Raw genomic sequence first — 20,004 nt, 5'->3', positions numbered from 1 at the left:
CTAGAGCTAAACACTCTAGAGACTGTGGAGATGGTGGTGGACTTTAGGAAGCACCCCACAGTGCTGCCCACCCTCACAATACCCAACAGCCCAGTGTCAAATGTGGACTCACTCAAGTTTCTGGGCTCCATCATTTCCCAGGATCTGAAGCAGGAGTCCAACACCAACACCATCCTTAAAAAAGCTCAGCAGAGGAAGTACTTCCTATGCCAACTGCGGAAACATGGCCTACCACAAGAGCAGTTGGCCATCTTCTACACTGCTGCCATTGAATCCACAGTAAGGTGTTAAAATGGGGTGGGGGTTAGGGTACAAAGGGAGAATTCTGATTGGCTTGGGATGTGTGACTGCTCCACAATAAAGGCCTCAGAGCTGTCTCTGTCTCTCACTCTGGAAAAACTTCTACTTCGGACTTTAAAATCATGTCAAATGACAAGTTATACCAGGACGCCGCAGCTGAAGAGAGAAAAGGTAAGATTTCAGTCTTGAACTGATTTGATCTCATTTATAGGGGGCATTTTGTATCTTTTCAATAATATCATCCAACTTGTTAAAGAAGCTGTGGAACATGTTTGTCAGTTTTTGTAAGCTAGTTTGTATTTAATTCATTTAATGGCACTTTCTTCCCTGAATTAGCCTACTGTAAAGCACACACACAACAAGTAAAACACTTTTACATCCATTAAGGGTCAGTGTATATTTTGGTCATTCGATTTTCATTTCACAAACAGGTATTAAAAAACAAAACGAATGGTTATTTGATTTTCGTTTTAAAATACAAAATTTAAAATTGAAATACAAGGCATTTTTTCTTTTTCATGGTCAAAAGGGGATGGGAGAAATTTAAAATATGCTTTGATTTTCATTTTCTATTTCATATAACAAAAAATAAAATCACTCGAAAATAGAAACAAATAAAAGCCAGTTTTTTCATATTCAGAGACCGGATGTTATCCGGATGTTGTCATTTCCAGTGCAACAGCGCCAGTGTACCAGTGTTGCTTTCAGCCCAGGCTAAACCTATACTCTTGATAATGCTTGGAGGGACTTTTATTTCATAATGTCACATTTATTTATTACCCTCTCTCCCTGCCTACCTCTGACTCTCTGTCTCTCTGTCTCTACCCACCGCAGACAACTTCGCCCGAAGAGAGTCAAACCAGCTGAGGAAATAGACTTTCAGTTCACGGCTGTAACGTTACTGTTATATAAATGTTAGCGTTACAGCGCCAAAGTCGGATCCCAGCAAACTTTCTGTTGCTGCCGTTAAGCTTGCTGATCTGGCAGAAAGTCACCGGCGGTTCGGGATCAGACCATGGGGATCAGAACTCCGGTGCGTGGTCTAATGGACCATTTTCACGGCAGACATTTTGACTTGTCATAGTAGGAAAAGCACAGCTGAAATTGATAACCTTAACGATGGCTCAATTCCATCAAGTGTTCCAATAAGCTATTTCAGTGAGTCAGCATGCACAACACCAGGGCCTCTCCTAAGTGGAATGCAGCCATCATTAATGGTTTTGAATACACCTGTGCTTTTCCTACCATGACATGTCAACATGTCTGCCGTGAAAAAGGTCTATGTTATAATGTTCGCTGCTGCTGCCGCTGCAGCTACAGCTAGCTAGCAGCTAGCCACCAGCCCCGTGACCTGGGTTCCCGGTTTGCTCCCCGGTGCTGACTGACTCTGGTCCGTCTGCAGAGCTGGCGATACCCGCTCTAGCTAAGCTGGAATCAGACGAATCTGCGCGCTCGTGTTTAATAACATGCAAATAAATAGACGGAAATAAATAAATGTCCCCTGAAATAAAAGTAAAATATGTGTATTTAGGCTATTGAACTATAATGACTAATGCATATGTTTATATGTATTGCCTCATTGATGTATTTCATCATAGCCATATTTATGTAGCCTATATTTATGTAAAGAGGTGCAAAAAACGGATGATCAGTCAGGAAGTTAGGCTACAGTTTCCCTCAACTGCAGCCTGGGTCAAAGCAAAACTGGTAGGCTCCACCGGTGCTACTCATGGATGTATTAAGAGAACGTGCTACTGCCTTGGAAATGCAACATCCGGTCTCAGAATATGAAAAAACTGGCATTTTTTAATTTCTGTTTTCTAGTGATTACATTTTTTGTTATATGAAATAGAAAATGAAAATCGAAGCATGTTTTAAATTTTCACATTCCCTTTTGTCCATGAAAAGGAAAAAACCTTGTAAACCGCCTTGTATTTAAATTTTTAATTTTGTATTTTAAAATGCAAATCAAATAACCATTCGTTTTGTTTTTTTATACCTGTTAATGAAATGAAAATCGAATGACCGAAACATACACTGACCATTAAGTGACACTCACCTCATTTATTGTTTGTGCCCATGCACTTGATAGCAAGAGTATGATTGTTAGCTGGAACTTTACAGTTCTTACAGTGTCAAACCCAAATGCACAGATGACAGGCAATGTGATGAGCTTGAATATTTATTAACAAAAAATCCATACAACAAGTTGTCCAAAAACAGCAAGCAAGGTTATCCAAAAAACGAAGTAACAAAGAACAGGAACCACGGGAATAAGCAACACAGAGACCAAAAGACTAATACACAGCACTCCTACACAGAAAATACAATGACCTGACAACAGACAAGGGAAACACAGAGAGACTAAATACAGGAGGTAACAACACGCACGGAGATGAGAAGGGTATGTATGGACTTATCTAACTCTGGGGGTTACGGTGAATAAGTCCCAATAAGTCGGCGTGTTCCTTTAACAAAAAAAGTCAATTAACTTTGTATTACTGCATGTCTCATAGTTTTCTCCCATACAGTTTGGTCGAAATAAAACCCTAAAAAAATCGGCAAAAACGTTTCTTTAATTTAGCAAGTCATGAAAAACAAACATTATATTTTTAAAAGCAGCTACCACCCAGCCGACTCACAACAACCTGTTTCACAGCCTGAATATTAAAAAAACTCTCTGCTTCTGGGGGAATTCTGAGTCTCAAAGTCGGCAAATCTACCAAATTCTGCACAGCAGTGTCGCATAATTACAGTATGAAAAACAGTTTCCTGATTTCTTTGGTGTGGTGCACAACTAGTCGGGCCAAAACTTGCTGTGAACCTAAATTGAAATGAGGGCCGGATCAAAATTTGCAAGGGGCCGGATTTGGCCCCCAGGCCTTGAGTTTGACACATGTGATATAGACTGTCTATTCCGGTTAACTGTGTTATTACTGACCTATTGCACCTATTGTTGCAATTGCAATTGCAACTGTTTTTTTCATTTTTTCTTCTTCTTTTTTTGTGTGTGTTTGACTCTTCACTACATCTCAGCATTGTTATAGACTGTTTATTCATGTATAGCCTATTGTGTTAATACCATATCACTTTCGCATATCCATCTTTGTAAGCTTTGTAATGCCTACTTAATCTGCACTTTATGTAGCCTATTGTATTCTGTAGTCCTGTATTGTATTGAATGTAAATAAAAAAAAACAGACACACACACACACACACACACACACACACACACACACACACACACCTTACTATGGTAACTGAGCCTGTGAACCTAACCTGGTTGGGAGCAGGTTTTCTTCAATAAATCTTGAGTTTCTCTCAGTCTCCTCCCTCTGACACAGCGCTCTTTCATTTCCTCATTCATTCTTCAGTCTGTATCAGCCGCATTTTAGCACAGTTTGTTATCGGCATGAATAAATAAACAGGGTTGGTTTATTAACTGTAAGGCAGATTATAAAACGTTTTTTTAAACATACATCGGGAGATGATATTGAGGTCTGACGTCGTATTCTCGTGGAAATGAAAATACGACGTCAGGCCTCAATATCATCTCCCAATATGACTACAACTATAACTACCTATTTGAGAGGTATCCTTTTTCTTCACAGTCTATCAGTTATGTAGATACATCAGATTATTTGTGTCGCATTATATTTTTTGTAAATGCAGAGCCGTCAGAAAAGTGTGCCTCGCTCTGAAACGTTTTGTAAACATTTTTGTAGTGTTTCCTGGACACAAACCAGTGAGAGCCATTAAAAAGAATTAAATGCTTATAAATTATAATTCTGTTAAAGATGTTAAAGCAACTATAGAGAACTTTTTGTAACTTAAAATAATGTTTCCAAAATCGTCTCAGTGGTTCATCACCTCGTAACAGGGTGAACGGCATTTCTGCATTCGCTTTGCGGCTCTCTACCGGCTATAACCGCACTATGCAAGTTTGCCAGATCGGGTAGCGGATCTGTAGTTCCAATGAGACATAATGGGACAATTCCGCTTCCAACCTGTAGGGGGACCGAAACAGGAAAAGTTCTCTAGTGTTGCATTAACTAGTCACATTAATATTACCCTATTCATGTGTTTCCGCCCAAAATGCAACAAAACTCTCTTCAGCTCATCATTTGATTCATTAGAAAGATACCACCAGATATAACAATGAGTAAAAAGTAAAATATTTATGAGTGGGAGATGTGGGGAGTCAAAAGACTTCTTGTTGCCTCAGACCAACAATGTCAAGATTTAAGTCTTTCTTTGAGTCATAATTCATAATTCAAACACACATTGTGTGTGTTTTCTTGTAAGTATTACAATAATATTCGGTGTCTTCCTCTCTGTCCTCACTGTCTTGGGTAAGTTTGATTGCAAATGAGGTTGCATCAACAATTCACCGACCTCACATACTTAAGAGTTACCCAACTGGGTTTCAAACACAAAGGGAGAAGTCAAAAGCAACTGTCGATTTAAGACAAGTGACAGTCATGTACACACCTCACATCAGTCCACTTTTTTTAAATACACTTATAACTGAATTCACACCCTCGCTCAGACACAGTGACCTCTGAGTTTAGGAAGAAGTGAAATCCGCTCTGACACTGGATGATTATTACAATCCTGTTTGACATCGAGGAGAGAATGAACAGTGATGACAAAACCGCCTGGTCTGGGCTCTGCCTGCACATTTCTCAAATATTTTCCTAGTTGAGTCGATTAGCCTACCACATCTCTTCAAGAATATTTGTCTGCCCTTCACCCAGCACATCCTCTCCACTCTACATACACGTCCCTCACACACCGACGACCTCAGTGGGAAATTAACAGCCGCCAAATCAAGGCCAGGTTTGACTGCTAAAAACACCAACATTATAAATGCTTTGAGGTTAAATCTAGAATTTAATGGAATAGGCACAAATAAAAAGCAACTCATTATAGAAACTGTTTCAGTGGTTCTACAGATTAAAAGTTAATAAATAAGACATTATGAAATATAAAATCATGAATAACATGATGAAACAGTGGTCATTTTTCTGTCCAGTAGTTTGAAATATCTTAAATATTGGAAGTATTGCCATGAAATTTGGTGTAGACATTCATGTTCCCCTCAAGATGAATTCTAATAACTTTGGTGATCTTTAACCTTTCCTCTAGCATCCATGCATCAGATACATTGCCGCAGCTGTGTTTAGTGCTAATTAGCTAAGGTTAGCATGCTAACATGCTAAACTAAGATGGTGAACAAGGTAAACATTATACCTACTAAACATCAACATGTTAGCATTGTTTTTGTGAGTGTATTAGCATGCTGATGATGCATTATGCATTTAGCTCAAAGCACCACTGTGCCAAAGAACGGCCTCACAAAGTTGTTACATGTAGCATGGCAGTAAACCAGATTGGTCTTGTTCTTTAATTCCAGCAGTTTTTACTTGAACGTGTCGGTTTTCATTTCAACACACCAGTGACTATTTTATTTCATCATGTCCTGTTTGTCAATCACGATAAACAGGATGGAGCCAGTTATGTGTACATCCAATTACACAACCGTCTCTGCACTGTTTGCCTTGAATGACAAATGGACTTTTTTTTATCATGATTGAAATGGTAAGAAATAAAACGGTTATTGGAAAAAGGTAGCTTTGTAAAATTAAAACCGCTCGAAATATCAAGACTAATCTAGTTTAGAGCCATGCTAGCTAATCTGTGAAGCTGTTCAGTAATGCTTTAGTGATGCTTAAATACAGTATGACATTATGAAACAAACCTTTGCTTTGTGCCAATATCAACATTTAGCATAAAGCAAAGGTTTGCTTCATAATGTATTACTGTATTTATTTACTCATTTTTGAACACTTTGGGCCTCCATACTTTTAGCCTGCATCACGTCACTGAAACCATATCAACAAACGCCCAAAAAGAGACAAAGGCAGTGTTTTTTTTGTTTTTTTTTTTCAAACGTGGTTTTTATTTGATAATACTGAATATTTTGTCCTTCGCCCGGACTTACACAAAGCATCAAACACATGCACAGTCCTCTATTCACACAAGGTACCCATTTCTCATTTCTCTACACCTCTCCAAAAAGGATTCATCTCTCTCACTCTCACGTTACTCCAGCGCAAGAGGACCTTCTCACCTCAACACTACAGCTAAAGACATCGTAGACAAAGACAGCGAAAACACACAAAAATCATGACAGGTATAATAACACTGAAAAAATACAAATTAATGGAAAATGGAAAGAGTTTACTTTTAAATTATGCCTCTAATACTCCATCATATATATATTTTTTTTGTTAATGTAGCTTGAGGTGTGTAAAACAGCACTGTAAACTTCAATTGAGTAACTTGCTTTCTATGACAGCGATGAAGCTTTCATTAATAACTGGAAGGAGCAGGAAAGACAAGTCAAAAGCTAAAATTAAGCATGTAAAGACCTTATTACTCATGAAATGAACCGTCTGCGAGAATATATTGGCAAGTCCTGAAACTGCTGTTGGCATTTACAATCAACAGGTAATACAAAGACACTGAAATAACACCCAACAAAGCTTTTGTTTTTGTCTTTCACACATAAAATCTGGAAAAAGATCCCTTATATCCGAACCTCTCACACGCCACTTTTTTTGTTTTTCTTCGATTGCAAGTACTATTTTATCTGTTATGACAAAGATAGCGAGAATAAGTTTGTGAATATGGATCACCAAAAGCACTCAAAATAGGAGAAATCTGCACCTGAGGTGGATCTGTCGGTCTTGGCGAACTATAATCACTGTCACATCAGAGTGTTCAGGCTCTTGTCTTTACTGGAACTCATCCTCAAAAAGTGCAAATCTAGTTCTAAAGCAGTAAAATAAGAATCATCAAGTAACAACAAAAGTATATGCATAGGTACTGTACAGCTACATAGTGGGGATAACAAGGGAGAGGGATGAAGACGAGATGAGAAAGAGACATTTTGGATATTTCTGATTGGACTGTGGGGCGGTGAGGTGGTGTTTTACCTCATGAGCAGGTTTAAATTTAGAGCGCTCATCTTTACACAGCATAGACTGGTCCAGTGAGGCCTGTGACGACCACAGGCTTCAGTTGAAATCTCCACAAGAACAGATTTTTCACCTAATCAAACCAGGAAAGATCAGCCAAGATGACTCATGTTCTTTTTAAACAAAAAGTGTTAGTTAGTTAGTGTTCGGAGAGAGCGAGACAATCATTTAAAAAAAGGCAACTTGGAATTTGGCTTTGGAATAAAATGGAGAATGAGGTAATAAAAGTAGAAACACAATGGGTAAAGAAGGATCGTCCGTAGATCGGGATTGACTTGTGAAGTTGGAGAGCAGAGCTGTTAAAGCGCTTTGCGGGGCAGGAAGTGCTCTGTCTCACCGAGAATTTATATCCTCCTGACGCCAGCCTCAGGAGGAAGTTACATCATCACTTGACCAGTCTATGTCTCATGATGCTAGGTTTGTTTTTTACAGAGAACAACCTGAGTCTGAGAACAACCTCCGAGCCTCTTCAGTTAAATTGGGGCAATGCTGAGGTTGAAAGCGGCCTCGTGTTGCTTTGTCTAACTGAAATGCTTACGGACAACAAATACAAAGAGAGGCTGAAGGTTGTTTTCGGACCAGCAGGTAATGTTAGTCACATTAGCTTTGCCTTTAAAAAAAAAAAAAAAAATTAAAAAAAATAAATCACATTGCCTGATGTTGTTATCTTATATTTCAATGGAATCGTTTAACATTTATTTTCCAGCCAGGCTGTGCAGTGGGCAGTCAGGCGAGCCACGTGATTAAGGGTCATCGGCGTCCAGGAACTCCTTCTTGGGCGACGCAATGCCGCGGTACCAGGAGCAGGAGCCGTCCGCCCTCTTGACGCAGGCGTAGTGGCTGGCCTGGCGTCCGTGCACCTGCTTCTCGATCATCATGTCTGTCCACAGACACTCCTCAGGAGCAGAGATCTCACAGGGCAGAGAGGGACAGCGCACAATCTGCAGAGACACACAGAACAATCTCCCTATACTGTTTGCACAAACGGCGGAGTCATGTAAAGTCAAGTTATATTATTTGAAACGATAACTTATAATACCATTTTATTACAGTATATACCATATTATATTTCTATATTAATATCCAGACAAACACTAAGCATCATTACTTTTTCATATTATATATTATTTGCCGTTTAAATAGACTTGCTGATCACATCAGTCACTTTTGCCTTCTAATTTTGTCTTTAATTACTCTTGTATTAGTTTCTATTTGTACTTCTGTTCTTATTTTAGTTTTATGTCTTTTTGTATTTCTTTTTTACTTTCTCTATTTATCTACTTATTTCCGAATTTCTTGTCTTGGGATCAGTAGACAACAGGACGAGGTCAGTAGCCTTTTTTTTTTTTTTTTAAACTTATCTTATAATATATTATATCTTATAAACGAATTTCGGTAAAAATACCCAAAAACGCTCACTGATTATATTTTGTTTGTTTAATCCCTAAAAAAAACAGAAAAAAAAAAAAAAAAAAAAACAAAAAAATGCAAATCCTCTCATATAAGAAGCTGAAACAAAAAAATATCCAACTTGATTTTCTGTCAACTAATTCAAATCAGATAAACCATACATACACAGACAGTCCTTTCCTGCCTTACCTTGCATTCACAGCCCATCTCGTAGCGTTGGCTAAGGCCCTTCTTCTGGGTGTTGCTCAAGGAGTCCCAGGGCATGATGTAATCACACAGGGTCACATGCATGCGCCCGTCGGCCTCGGCCTTGCCTGCAAAAGAACAAGACAGCGATAAAATCTGCACAATGACAGGAAATTCAGACACAACAACACTTGATAAATGCAGCTGCAGATGCATCAATATAAAATGCTCATATTTATTATTATTATTTATTTGACAAAAGGTCAAACTATGAGCGTCAGACAACAGATTCACAGATAAAACTGATCAAATCGGTTACTTTTCAGACGAGTGCCTGCAGGCATCAACACAGACCACTTGTCTTCTGTGTGAAAAAGCTGGTGCTTATGTTTTATGCATGAGTGGCACCAGTCAAAACAAGAAGATATTTCAACGTGAGTTTACAGATCTGCTCAGGCTGCATCCTCCTCACTTCACCGCTATCTGTCTGTCAGAGCAACTCTCAACATGTTGAAGTCTTTACAGCATGTCCTCGCAGATGGGACTGACTCACGTTTCACTGGAACTCTTCAAACGGTTAACCCTTTAAACTAAAGAAAGGATGAATCGTTTTAAAAGATGCTCCGGTCTGCAGAAAGTTAACTGCCTTTCCCACTGCTCAAGTCCTGCAGACATTAGAGAGAGGAAACGCTGGCTTCAGCAGTTCCTCCTCTTACAACTCTCTGTAATTAGGGCCGAGTGTTTGCGGGTGCATCTCTGTCTGCGATGGGGAAACCAGAGCATGAATGACATCATGATCCTCTATGTCTCCTCTACTCACTGCACTGTCTCATTCTGCTGCTTTTAGTCACAATACCACCCAGATTCAGCATACAAAACATGAAAGGTATATTTTTGGGAAATATGCTTATTCACTCTCAGGTGGAGAGTTAAATGAAAAGATTGATACCACTCTCATCTGTATGTTGAATATAAGTCTCCAGCCAGCAGCTAGTTAGCTTAGCTAAGCATAAAAACTAAAGGCAGGGGGAACAGCTAGGTAACACCTACCAGCACCTTTAAAAAGGTCTCCAATTATTTATTTATTTTAAATGTGAACAAAACCGAGGTGTTTAAACAACTTTCATGGGGGTTATGTGCTGGACTATTTCTTGGGACAGTCACAGTAACTAGTCGGGCACTAAACTCCCCATAAAACAATACAATTGACATTTTTACACTTTGGTTTTAAACGAATTAAACAAACGTTTAATAAGTGAGCTTTAAAGGTGATGGTAGGTGGATTTTGTTGCCTTCGGACAGAGTCATGCTAGCGTTTTTTTCTATCCTGTTTTCAGTTTTTATGCTAAGCTAAGCTAACGTCTCCTGGCTGTAACTTCATATTTAGCGAACAGACATGAGAGTGGAAGCAATCTACTCATCCCACTCTCTGCAAGAAAGTGAATAAAGTGAATTCCGGCTTTTGCTTTAAACTTGCAAAAGCAAAACATTTTTTGCAGCCTTATCTGTGAAAGTAAATGTGAATACAAGGACATGGACAGTCACTGAGTCACAGTATATCCAGCTCCCATCAGGCTGGTATCTTGCAGAGTGAAATATTTTATTTTCATCTCATGGTCATCATCACCTCGAGCAGGGTGAACGAGATATACAGTACGTACATTTACAACTCTCAGGAGCCTAAGCTGTAGCACGACAGACAAGGTCACTCCCAGTCTCCCCAGGGTTTAGTCTGCAGTGTATCATTACCCATAATAACATAAACAGTTCCTCCTTCAACACACAATATGGCCTGCTAGTCTTTATCCAATCCCATGTTTGTCTGCCCGGCTGTTAACTCCGGGAGGTTGATATCTGATGATCTGTCTGTCTTTTTATTCTTTCGCTTTTGTACGTTTCCATCTTAGTATATTATATATATATATATATATATAAAATATAGTATAATAATTGCCCATTAGAAGTTACCAGAAATCAAAGTTTATTTTTTATTTTTATACTTCAACAATAAAATACTATTTACAAAGATATAAAACCGAGAAATGCTGGAGCAAATAAACACATATTTGGTATTTTTTTAGGTAAATGACTTACTGTTGTTCAAATTTAATGGCAATATCCAATACAGTAAATGACAAAATCTCACTAAACAGTGTATGCCTAAAGTAACTGTTCAACATTTTGGAAAATACAGTTATTCACCGTCTTGCCAGAAGTTAGATGAGAATATTGATGTCGCTCTCACTGTACGCTATGGAGCTACAACCAGGAGACAGTTAGCTTAGCTTAGCTTAGCATGAAAACTGTAAACAGGGGGAAACAACTAGCCTGGTTCTGCCTATCAGCACCTCTAAAGCTCACTAATTAACACGTTATTTCTTGTTTGTTTAATCCGTACAAAAAACTGAAGAGTAACAATGTCAAGTTGAGAAATATTTCCACAACATGTCATTTTTACATTTCTGTTTGTGTATGGGTTGGAGAAATCTCTCCAGAAACAAAGCAGACATAAAATCTCACCTGAGATCAAGTACTCCTTCTTGCCGTTGACATCCAGGGTAACGCCACAGACAGCGGACACAGGAGCCGTGAAGACAGCCTCGATGTCCTGGTTAGGCCCCTTGAACATCTGGAACAAAAGCGCAGCGAGCCGGTCAAAGGTCAGAATGAAAGAGTCAAAGTCTGAGCATCAAAATACTGGGAGGCATCTGGTGGATATTCTATCAAGTTAAGGATTCAAATTTGATCAGTGTATTCTTACCTTGATCTGTTTGACCTCATACTGGATCCTCTTGATGGGATTCCCATAGATATCATTCCCAGAATCCACCTCTCTCTCTCCCACCACCTTCGCTCGAATCACTGTTGAGGACACAGAGGACCACAGCGATACATGATCCCATCATCAAAAGACAGAAAGTAGATGCAAAAAAGACAAAACCTTTGTCAATAAAAAAGGATGCAAAAGCTGCTGCACGCAACCAGATATGTGAACAAGGTGTTCACAATGAGTATTTTCCAGACAAATCAATTCATTGTTTTGGTCTACAAAATATTAGATAATATTTAAAAAATGCCCATCACAATTTCAAAAATCCCAAGGTGACGTCTTTAAATGTCTTGTTTTCTCTTGACTAACAGAGATATTAAGTTTACAATTATATATATAAAAAAAAAAAAAGCAGCAAATTCTCACATTGGAGAATCTGACACCAGAGAATATTTGGCATTTTTGCTTGGAAAATGACAGCAAGATTCTTGTTCACCACATCCCGGGCTAACAAAAGGTCAGATTGACAACAACCGACACAACCTCCACAGCTGCCTGAAGTCTCATGTCTCATGCCTCATGCCCAGTCAATGAAAACACAGGAAGGGTTCCCATTTGGTCCAAAACTGCATGAGGGCCAGACACATAAACTGACTTGGCCTGCAGCACAAAGCTTCCTGCTTCCAAACATGACCAGGAAACTGTCAAAGGAGCAGAATTAAGGAATATAAGAGTACAACTTGAAAGCTGATATGCAGAGAGAGAGAGAGTGGGCCAAAGGCATGTTTCTCGACGTGTGCGCGTGTTTATTTAATGGCCTAACTGACTACATCAAGCTTCAGCTATGCTTCGGGCATTTATTCAGAATGGAAAATATGAGCAATAGAGAGAGAGAGACATAAAATAAGCAGGAACAGAGGGGACACACACACACACACACACACACACACACACACACACACACACACACACACACACACACACACACACACACACACACACACACACACACACACACACACACACACACACACACACACACACACACACACACACACACACACACTTGGGTTCAGTTTATGACTTGGAGCAGACACAAATATGGGGGTTCATGGCTCCCACAGTTAATAACGTCTCCTCTTCTGCTCCTTCCTCTTCCCTTTTTCATTCTCCCCTCCTTGTTCATGATGCATGCTTTTCTGCACGTTATTACGACAACTGCTATCAATTGTCAAGTCTATAAAATGTCAAAAGGTGAAAACTCTGACACGTTGTCCCAGAGTGGAAGGTTACATTTTCAATTGACTTGATTTGTCCACGAACAAACCAAAACATTCACGCCTCCACTATAAAACACTGCAGAAAAGCCTGAATTCTATTCAATCTGAATGCAGTATTAAAACTAAAGTCTTAATTGAATCTATTGAGGTGTATGGTGGCTGGCTTTCCACTCCGCCTTTGACTTTCAGAACAACTATAAACACTTTGTTTTTCGGCCCTGAATATTGGACTTACATTGCCGGTTTGTATCATCAACCTCATGAGGTGATAATAGGTCAACGTTGTATTTAAAGCTTGTCTCACTGCCTACAAGTGGCCAAAAACAAATAAATGAATGCAGGTTTAAGTAAAAAAAACAAAAAAAACGTTATGTATGTTTAAGTTGTTATCCAAATAACAGGGTTTGTTATCTACTTAAATCTATTTTCTAATAAAGGAGAAGGAAGAGATAAAAGATTTGTTGAATCTGAGATTAACAATTACAGGATGCAATGGAGCGGACTATCAGCACTGATAACTGGCTTTATAAAGTCACAAGCAAACTTCTGCATTTTATTTCCTGATGTTTATGCAAATATGCAGCAGCAGCCAGAGTACACCCATAAAAACACACACACACACACACACACACACACACACGTATACCTGGCTGGCACTCTCTCCTGCATTCCTCTCAGTTTTTCCGCTCTCATTTCCTGACCTCATTCTGAGCCACAAACTAATGAGCAGAGAATCAGCAGCAGGTCACAATACTGAGGGGAAATTACCCTGTTGTTCAAAATGCATTGCTATTATGGGAGCTTATCTGTCTACCTTGGTGTTGCAGACATGTTTACTTCTCAGTATCGGCCCTGCAATAAAGCCAGACGGATCATCCTGTGCAGTCTAAACAGCGTGTTGCAGAGGCGGCGGACTACACAGCGTGATGCTAAAATAGCACGACTACCAAGCTTCACCGCAGATTGATCCTAAAGTCATCGGATCATCAGCAGTCAATCAGCAGCCAGGAGACCCCTCCATAAACCACCAACTGACCCACATTTCTACCCCCCTCTGAACAGGACGATATTTTAATGACTTTTACATGAGTATCAGTTGCACTACGCAATGTTTTCCATGCAACCCCTGTATGAAAACACACACACGCACCACATCCCCACAGTCCCCCGCATTCAATCATGACAATCCATTTCTTTTTTTTCCATACTCATACAGTGACCACCGAATCATCCTCCACATTCCTGATGTGGTTTTTTCGAGCTCCAGACGTATGTGGGCCTTCTGTTTAACCTGTCATTTGACCAGAGAAGAGCCGCCCTCAAACACAGTTCAGCCGGCTTGATGACCTCTGACAACATCTGTGTGAAAACCTGTGCAGCAAAGACGATAGCTCTGGTTTCCTTTGAAAAGGTCTTCATGATGACAGCAGATCCAGTCAGATCAACGGGATTATATCATCGAATAGTAGGGGTGTGCAAAAAAATTGATTCATATTCGAATCGCGATTCAAGCTCTACCGATTCAAAATCGATTCATAGAATTCCAAAAATCGATTCATATTTTTAAAAAAAATAAAAAAATGTATTTAAATATTTTTTAAATTGTATGTCTACTGCAATCACATGATAGATAGATAGATAGATACTTTATTGATCCCCATGGGGAAATTCAAGGTCCCAGTAGCTTACAGACATGTCTACAGACAAGCACACACACAGCATACACATACATCATAACAGGATGTTAAAATAACAAATAAAACAAATCCACATGAATAATATGGAAAATAAAAGATACTAAATAAAAAATCCACACGAATATACTAAGGAATATATATAAATAAAAATTTGAATCGAAAATCGATATTGAATCGTATCGTGACATTTTCTGAATCGTACACCCCTAATCGAATAGTATTGGCTTTTTGTGCATGCATATTTTTTCCTGCTTTTTTTTTAATTCAAGTATAATATATTATTTGTGTAGTGTTTTGATTTATGGATTATTAAAAATGTAGGAAAATTGGGAAAAATGCCCATCAAAATCTTCAAAACGCTAACTTGTTTTGTTCAACCAACAGTCCAAAACACAAAAGTATTCAATTTGCGATGATATAAAAATAGAGAAAAGCAGCAAATTCTCACATTTGAGAAACTGGCCTTTTTGATCAGCCAATGGATTTAGCACTATACTATTTAAAGCAGCATTCATTATATTAGATTATACATTATATTTTTTTGGCCACTTGTGGGCAGTGGAACATGGAAACATCCTTTTATGTTGTTTATTTACATCCAGCAGATACGGAGCAACATTATCATTCATTTGGAGTCATGTTTCAGGTTACATGATAAATGGAAGTCCAATATTTACTCTCTTTTAGCTCTTAGGTCTATACCAACTCCTGAGGGAAAGCTCTCTCTTTAGCTGCTAAATGCTCCTCTATGTTCCCCAGCTAGTCTCGAACTGTGTCTGTCTGCTGTTTGTTAGGATTTTTGGAGCTTTTTCACTGACAACAGCTGCCTGCTGCTGCTGGAAACAATGTGGATTGAGAGCGGTGAGACTGAACCAAAATGTAAGCCAGAAAACCAAAACAATGAGCTGAAATGTCCATTAGTGCACCTTTAATTTCCAGTGAATTTATTTTCCCTCTTGTCTCTAATTAACTGTATTGCTCAACTGTACAACATATGGGGTTGTAAAAGAATGTATATGTAAACACAATTTAATCTACTCTAAAATGTATTTCAACACAGCAACTTACAGTGCATGTTAAGTACATTTTATGAAGAAAATATTTCTATGAAATGAGACATGCACAGTCAGTGTGGATGTGTTGCGGCATGTCCACTCCTGTAGACAGAAGGGGGACTCTGGTCTTGCACAAAGTTCACCCACACAAACGCCCAGCCTCCGGCCAGTCTGACTGGGCAGGGCAGCCGGGGAAGTTCCCCTTTGTGGGCAACAGATTTATATGAAAAGAGGATGTTTGTGTCTGCACATGTGTGTGAGTGAGTGTGATTGTATATCACACTCACTTGGTGCATGACACTGCTAAATTTCAATGGCTTGTGGTCTTAAACCTAGAGCATAATTTAGCATGACACACACACAATGTGTGTGAACATGCAACGAGTGGGATCCAATGTCACCACAATAAATATCAAATTGTCAGACCACATAGCTGTTGACAAAGTCACTTTGTTGTTGCCTACGTGCACATTCTGGGCAACCAGACAACCAACTCTATTCCGATTATCTGCTCTTTGCAAGCCTGCAAAACCCATTTGACCTCCATCTCCTCCATCTACAGTCCTGCCTGTGCGGTGTCTGATCTGGGTGTTTCTCCCAGCAGATTGGGGTTTTTAGATTCACCAAACCCAGAGTTTCATCCTTATGTTCACTCTAAAAACCATCGCCGGATAATGACATTGACCATTGCACATTTTGTGTGCATCCTCCTCCCTCCTCTGACAAAAGCTATATTGACTCATACACCCTTAAAAAACAACATGAGCACACCAAACACAAATACACCTCTTCTGTTAGACAGAGACTGAGTCACACCTGAAAATAGAGATGTCATTTTGCAATATGAAAATACACAGTTACACATCTTATCCACAGACGCACACCCATGCATGTGGAAGTGTGTATAGGCTTGTGTGAATAAGTCAAAGAAGGAAGAAATGCCAAAGTAGTGCCGCCTTAAAGTTTCTCATTTTCAAGAATACCATTCATAGTTTAACTTGGACTGTGACTTTTATTGTTTTTTCCTTCTAAAACACACCCTGAACTGACAGCCAGATGTCATATGTAGCCAGAGTGTGTGTGTGTGTGTGTGTGTGTGTGTGTGTGTCCCTGCGTTACACCGGAGCAAGTTGGGAAAATCCCAGCAACATTCCTGTAATTCCTCCCAGCACCACCCCTCACAGGAAGAAAAAGGGCAGCAATGGAAATAAAAAGAAGAAGAAGAAGAAGAAGAAGAAGAAGAAGAAAGCTTGTGGTGTGACATATTCTGTGGTTTAGATTCAACCCCCCCACCCCCAAAACAAATTCTCTTCACATTCTCCATCCCTTGTCCTCCTCTATGCTCTTTCCCTCCTTGTCTCTTTTGCCTCTCTTGTGCCACGTTGCCCTGCAAAAGCCAGGCGACGCAGCTTCGTCCCAGAACAGCTGAGGAGTGAAGCCACACTCTGCGCCAGACCTAAGACATTATGTACAGTGATGGTCCCAGACTCCTTCCTGTGTATTACACTGACTTGCACAAACACAGTGCACTTACACCCCTACAACAATATAGTCTTCTTATTGTGGGTTTCGTATACTGATATATTACAACAAAATCTAAATAAATAATTACCATAAAGTTAATTATCATTTTAACAGGTGCACTTTTAACTTCTTATGGTGGTGTAAAATTAATGATAAGGGGACTTCATTTTAAAATGAGCTTGTGTGTGTTTGTGGGTGTGTGTCCCCCTTCATAACAAGCCTCCATGACACCTAAACAACTTTTTTTTTTCTTCCTGTGCTATTTTAGAGGCGTATTGTTGTCAACATGGCCAAATATGACAATGGGATCTGCGTGTGTTTGTGTGTGTGTGCGCGCAAGTGTGCAATCTGGATGCAATGCAAACTGTCTGACCATGGCCTTGAGGACCCTCCACCTTCAGGCTTTCCAGCGGTTTCCAGAAGCAGAGCATACTCGGCGCGCACCGGAGGCGGGCAAAGGGGCTGAAACCCGCCGCTGTAGCTTCCGGTATCTGCGCAGGAGCCTGGTGCAACATGGGCTAGGTAAACAACAACAACAACAACAGTCCCTGGTGCCGTACTCACCTACATCGGCGTTGCAGAACGCCTGTTGCGGATGTACCGGAGCGCAGCTGCACGCTTCCGCGAGCTCCTCCGTCCGCCACAGGACCAGCAGCGCGAGCGTGCAAAGGATGCCGTTAATGGAAAACGGCATTTTCATAAACACTGATGCGACGTTTTTTCAGCCTCTTCGTTGCTGTGTGCTGCGCAGATGCGTCGCAGTGTAGATCCAGCGGCAGGCAGCAGCGTCCCCCTCCGCTTTTTATTTTATTGTTTTAACCGACAGAAACCTGGTTAACAGCACCGGGCGGTCTGGTCGCTCAGCTCCGGTGTAAAGGTAAGGTTTCACTGTGTGCTCGGTGGCTCCCGGAGATGTCTTGGCTGGTGTCAGCAGCTGTCTGTCTTTAGGGAGTGTTTCCGTTTCTAGGATCAAGGCGGTTTTATAAAGCAGCCCGTGCGGCTCCTCCTCCCGGCAGTACCGGCTGAACCGGCAGGGGGCGCTGCCTGCTCCAGCTGGATCAACCGAGAACCGGAGCCGTTGCTGCTTCAAAAAGGTCTCTGAGATATTTGTAGCTAGATCTCATGTTACAGTTATATTTATGAAAGATTATTTAACCCCATCCCCAGATTTTAGCATTTATAAACACTAGCCATGAAATTAAAATATGTAATTTGAACTAACAGTTTATAGTTCATATGTGTATTGAAACAGGAAGACATTTAGTGAAAATTACTGCATATAAATCTGTCCCTGAGTTGAATGTTTACTTTAGTACAATTTTGAGGTAGCATTTCAAATTTATGTTTCTACATTTCAGAGGGTAATATTGTACTTTACTGCACTACATTTATTGGACAGCTGGAGTTACTGGTTACTTTACAGCTTATTGATTTTTTTCCATAAAGCTTATAAAATACAACCCTTTATTAAAGATTAAACCAGTGGTTCCCAACATGTTTGGCTTGTGACTCCTTACAAAAAGAGGTGTCCATGAATTTTGAGATAGCAGTTCCACCAAAGATGTTCCCACTAAACTTCTCACATGGTTTGATTTAAATAACTGTCGGAGGCCCAAAGAGGTCAAAATTATCTAAAATGTCATAATAAAAACACAGATTATAGGAAATTCTAAAGAAATTAATACATTTGTGAAGTGCAACCTTTTGGTTTTCGGTTTCCTCTTTCGTCTCAACCCCTCAGATTTATCTGGTGACCCTTTGGATGGGCCCAACCTCTAGGTTGGAAACAACTGGACTGAACTACCTAACTGTATAAAAAATAGTGATGCTTCAGTATCTGATAATGTCATATATATCAGTCACAGTGCCCATTTTACTGCATAAGTAGGCCTACTTATATTTTAGATAAATACATTTTGCCAATAATACTTCTGTATTTCTACGAAAGATTTTAAATACATAACTACTACTTAAAATAATTTTACACTGTGGTACTGGCATTTTTACTTAAGTAACGGATCTGAGTACTTCTACCACCGTGTCCAGTGTGTCACTGTGATGACATGAGGAAAAAAAAAAAAAAACATACAGGGCACTATATTTAAAATATTTCTGTGGTTTTATTCCAGCCTACACTGAGGATCGTGGCACCAGTCTGAGTTAACACAGCGACATGAGCCGACTGGCAAACTTTTAGATAAATCATGCAAACAAGTCGTACATCTACCTCCGTTCTGGCAGAAGAGGGCGGTATCCTCCACTTTTAGCGCGCGCACGCGCGCGCACACACGCACACACACACACACACACACACACACACACACACGTTTTAGAAGTTTAAATCTGTGCATTGTAGTATTTTTCGGCTTTTGAAGTAAAGCCAATTTTGGTTTAAAAAAAAAGAAGAAAAATCCAGCTTCTCCTGTTGTATCGAAGGCACAGATTATAAGGAAGCTTGGCAAACAGAAGGAGCATGACACCATTTAAAAGGCATTGAGACACAAACAAACAGCCAATGAAAATACTGACGAGTCACACCGTGAAGGACAAACTACCAGAGCTTTAATCTGACAAAGTAACGTGCTGTTCCTGAGAGATCATTGGGTTTCTCAACAGGAGTACACAGTGCCCCTTGTATCTGTTTAATGTAAGAAAACAGACATGTTTTGAACCAAAGAAAGACAAACAAACACAAAGAAATAGTGACATTTGATGATGTAGGGAAACAAGCATTTCATC

General features: G+C 39.8%; 1 protein-coding gene across 1 annotated transcript; it reads right to left on the bottom strand.

Annotated features, from left to right (window-relative positions):
* Window positions 1-6,937: 6,937 nt before the first annotated feature.
* timp2a (TIMP metallopeptidase inhibitor 2a) lies at window positions 6,938-18,235 on the bottom strand. The gene is made up of 5 exons (XM_078279027.1): window positions 17,830-18,235; window positions 11,701-11,801; window positions 11,460-11,568; window positions 8,943-9,067; window positions 6,938-8,284 (listed from the first exon to the last, which is right to left on the bottom strand). Exons 1-5 carry the CDS (start codon window positions 17,963-17,965, stop codon window positions 8,087-8,089), a joined length of 669 nt encoding a protein of 222 aa, XP_078135153.1. The 5' UTR covers window positions 17,966-18,235; the 3' UTR covers window positions 6,938-8,086.
* Window positions 18,236-20,004: the final 1,769 nt, after the last annotated feature.

The sequence above is a fragment of the Sander vitreus genome, chromosome 21, assembly GCF_031162955.1.
Source record: "Sander vitreus isolate 19-12246 chromosome 21, sanVit1, whole genome shotgun sequence".
Lineage (NCBI taxonomy): Eukaryota > Metazoa > Chordata > Actinopteri > Perciformes > Percidae > Sander > Sander vitreus.
This window is presented reverse-complemented; position numbering and strand designations above follow the sequence as displayed.